At 35.8% G+C, this 3,987-nt stretch overlaps 1 protein-coding gene across 1 annotated transcript in view; it reads left to right on the top strand.

Annotated features, from left to right (window-relative positions):
• avpr1ab (arginine vasopressin receptor 1Ab) overlaps positions 1-2,893 on the top strand; it is a 34,639-nt gene extending 31,746 nt beyond the window's left edge. The window contains exon 2 of the mRNA XM_041977173.1: positions 333-2,893. Within this exon, the coding sequence (XP_041833107.1) occupies positions 333-556 (224 nt within the window). The 3' untranslated portion in view covers positions 557-2,893. The remainder of the gene's footprint in view (positions 1-332) is intronic.
• Positions 2,894-3,987: the final 1,094 nt, after the last annotated feature.

The raw sequence follows: 3,987 nt of genomic DNA, 5'->3' as shown, positions 1-3,987 counted from the left end.
AAAAAATACATCTGCAGTTTATGCTAACATGACTGTCTCAAGCAGGTTTTTACACATTAGAGCTGCAAAATCTTTCCTTTTGGGGGTAATTTACTAGAAGTGTTGTGAAGGACTGTCATTCAGGATTTTTGTCACATGTACAAAAACAAAAAGTACATTAAATCCCCTGAATCCTTTGCTGGAGAGGCTCAAACTGGGTGAAAATTAACAGTCAACAGAGTGCCAGCTTCTGAGAGCTGCAGTCCAACTCCCTAGTGAGAAAGAATAAATACTTCAGATTAGCCAACATCTCAGAGTGTGCTTCATAAGTCTTTCTCTATGTTACCCTGCAGACTCTGAGAACACCATCGTCACGCTTTCTGCCCTGCTGGCGAGCCTCAACAGCTGCTGCAACCCCTGGATTTATATGATCTTCAGTGGGCATCTGCTGTCTGACTTTGTGGGCAGCTTGCCGTGTTGCCACCGGCTGAGGAATAAGTTACACCAGCAGGATTCTGACAGCAGCATCCGCCGGACCACGCTGCTGTCACGTCTGCAGGGTCCGCGGCTTTCTTAGCCCTTCAGAGACCTAAACCTCACCATTAAAAACTGCCCACAGGTCCCAGCTGCATTCTGACCACCAGAAGTACAATATGTGTGTGGACTTTGGTCCAAAACAGAAAGTAAAACTAAAATGGAGCTGTTGGTTTGTTGCAGTGCAGGAAAGTATGATCTCATTTGACGAAGAGCAGCACCTGCAGGTTGTTTTCATTTTATAATCCAAAGTGGAAAAGTTTGCCCAGTGGCAAGAGAAGTTCCACTGCTGCAGGTTTTTGGGGTAGGAGATGTTGGAATAAATCCATTCATTTTTATTTTATCCATTAGCATGGTTGTCCTAAAGCAGAATGAATATAAAGATTTGTCCACTCTGCTGTATGGCAACTTATCAATGTTTTGCATGAAGCTGGGGATTGTTTGAAAACAAACAAACACAGCAGGTATGAATGTATTTCATTTTGAATGTATAATTCTGTGTATTTTCAAGAAGAAGGGTTGGATATTGACTTTTAAACATGTACAAGCTTAATTCTTTTGAGTTAAAGCACAATTGTGATGTTAGTCTGTAATAATAGAAGTTAACTAGCAAACTGGAGGATAAAGTGTTTATTCTTGGGATTGTTACCATCATAAATGTACAGCTGGCAGGGTTGGATTCATGCATATCTTGCAGAATATTACCCGCTGATGACTGTATTACTCAGCAGCTTTATTGCTAATATAAAACATTACATTATGAGATTATTTTATTTGGAATTCGTTGGTAAAACTGTCCCAGTTAAATTTATTTTTTCTTTCTTCTTTTTAATAGAATTTAAACTTGGGACAAACTCAAACTGCTGAAATGAACATAAGCTGATCAAACAACTTTAAAGCATATTTTCTTAATTTTCTTTTTTTTTTTTTTTTGTTTTTTTTTTTGCTCTCAGCAATTAGAGGAGTTTTCTATAATCTTTAACAGACAGAAGCCTGACTGTCTGTTGGTTAAAAAATATCTGAAAGGTTGAATTGACTCAATCCCACCATATAGTAAGTAACTTAGCTTTTGTGCATCAGGAACTGAATGCGCAGACAGACACAGGGATGCTTTGGGTTATTCTTACAGGAGTTTTAAATGGGAATTATGGAGCAGCATTCAAGCTCATTTTTATGGCAGCTTGTTTTGCAAAATGTAATCTAGTGAACTGTGTCCTCTTCTGATTATTTATACGAGCAAAATTAATAAGAGGAAAGCATTCTCTGTTTTTAAATTAGTATAAAGCAGTTTTTTAAGCAAAGAAGTCCAGAACAGCAGGAGGAACATCCTGACCGCCTGAGTTCTTTTCTCATTTGATTGTCATTTTTAATTCATTTTAAATAATTACTTTTTCTGAATGTTTAAACTTATGTGACCAAGTTGGCTTGGTTAGGTTTAGGCATTGTGATGCAATTTGCTTAGGTTTAGGAAAACATATAACAAGTTTGAAATACACTAACGCGTGTCTAGACATATAAAACACAAGATTAAAAATTATTAAAAACTGAAAAACATTACTTTTAAAGTCATGTTATATGTTACAGATAAAAAAAAAGAAAACATTTGTGTCTATTAGCATTATTAAATATTTCTTGTTCCATACCTATTTAACTTTTTAACCATAAGGCCAGGTGAGGATTGTCTTGTTAGCCAGACCCGGCGCTGCGACTTTAAATTTTCCATTTACAAATTAATATTAATTTCGGAAAATGCAATGCATTTGAAAAAACACTTTACTGGTATCTTTTCCTGTTTCTCTGATAAAACTATATCAAAGATGTCAATAATGATTGCATTATACACACTTATGATAAGTGAGAACATTATTTCAGATGTAAAATTGATGTTTACACTTGCATCCACATACCAGAAGGTGCTGTAAAGGTTTTTCAGCACCTTTTAAGAGGTACTTTATTTGTTGTTTGTTTTTATAAAATAACAAAATCATGGAAACTATATTAACTTTATGTAAAGAATGTCCGTACAATCTGTTAGCCTGTATGTATAGTACAGTATTATTTTGCTTAATATTTTGTTTGAAAATGAGATCTGTTAATAATTTACTGAAGTTAAACTGAAGTTTATGTGATTTTTCTTTTTTTGGTAAAATGTTACAAACAAAATCTTAATGGTAATTAATAGTGCACTTTGTTGAACATGATCAACTGTAAATATCCATCTTTTAAAACATTTCTTATGTGATCTTTGTTTTTTTGGTCCTGTATTTCCTTGTATTGGGGTGTACCACACTGTGTTGTTGGTGGAAAATATTGAATTGATATATTCTGTCTGATGTGTTGTAATATATATTGAACATGTTTTAAAGAACTTTAAACATTTTTTCTCGTAGCTGTGCATTGTTCTCACAGGAGCGTTAAGCAAATCAGTTGACCAGCTGCAACTCTTGCAGTCAATGCAGCACATAAATAGTGGGACCATAGTCTGCCAAAAAAAAAAACTGTAGAATTTGGATTTAACTATGCAAATAGGTAGGAGTCTCCTATTGGATAATTACTGCATGGGTGATTATCATTCAGCTGACAACGAGTTATTTAACCCCAAATGATGCAATGAGTAGCTTCTTGTTTCTTAAACAACCATGCAGAAAGACACATCCTGTGGTTGAGGAAAATATGTTTAAAAAGGGTCAGATCATTGGCATCAAGCAGAGAAAATATCTAAGGTGATTTAAAAACTACTAAAACTGGGTTATGAACCATGCAACACATAAAAAACTGGAAGAGTAGTGGGGAACCATCGTCTTCCAAGAAGAAATGTGGCTGGAAAAAATCCTGAAGGATGGTGATCACTTAAGTGTTTGGTAGATATAGAAGTAAAACCCAGGACTATGTTTAATAGTGAAAGTAAGAACATTACCACATGAACAATGGGAAGGGAAATCAAGAAAACTATCAGGCAAACTAATGAAAAAGGCATCAATTTGCTGGAGAGCATAAAGTCTGGACTCTGGAGCAATGGAAGAAGGTCATGTGGTCTGATGAGTCCAGATTTACCCTGTTCCAGAGTGATGGAGCATCAAGGTAAGAAGAGAGGCAGGTAAAGTGATGCAGCCATCATGTCTAGTGCCTACTGTAAAAGCTGTGGGGGCAGTCTATGATCTGCGGTTGCTGCAGTTGGTCAGGTCTAGGTTCAGCAATATTATGTGTCCAAAGAATAAGTTCAGCTGATACCTGAATACAAAGAATGAGCAGGTTATTCCATCTTCCATGATGGCACAGCCAAAAACTAATGCAACACTGGATAGAAATAAATCTTGAGATGTTGCAGAAGCTTCTAGAAACAATGACACAGAGAATACTGCTGGTATCAAAGCTAAAGGTGGTCCAACAAAATATTAGTGTGTGTGACCTTATTTTTTGGTGGTGACTTGTTTTTTGACCAGGCAGTGTATTTATCATAAACACATAAAATAT

Source organism: Melanotaenia boesemani, chromosome 23, assembly GCF_017639745.1.
Source record: "Melanotaenia boesemani isolate fMelBoe1 chromosome 23, fMelBoe1.pri, whole genome shotgun sequence".
In the NCBI taxonomy this organism is placed as follows: domain Eukaryota; kingdom Metazoa; phylum Chordata; class Actinopteri; order Atheriniformes; family Melanotaeniidae; genus Melanotaenia; species Melanotaenia boesemani.
The sequence above is the reverse complement of the archived record's forward strand: the minus strand, read 5'-3'. Positions and strand labels throughout refer to the sequence as shown.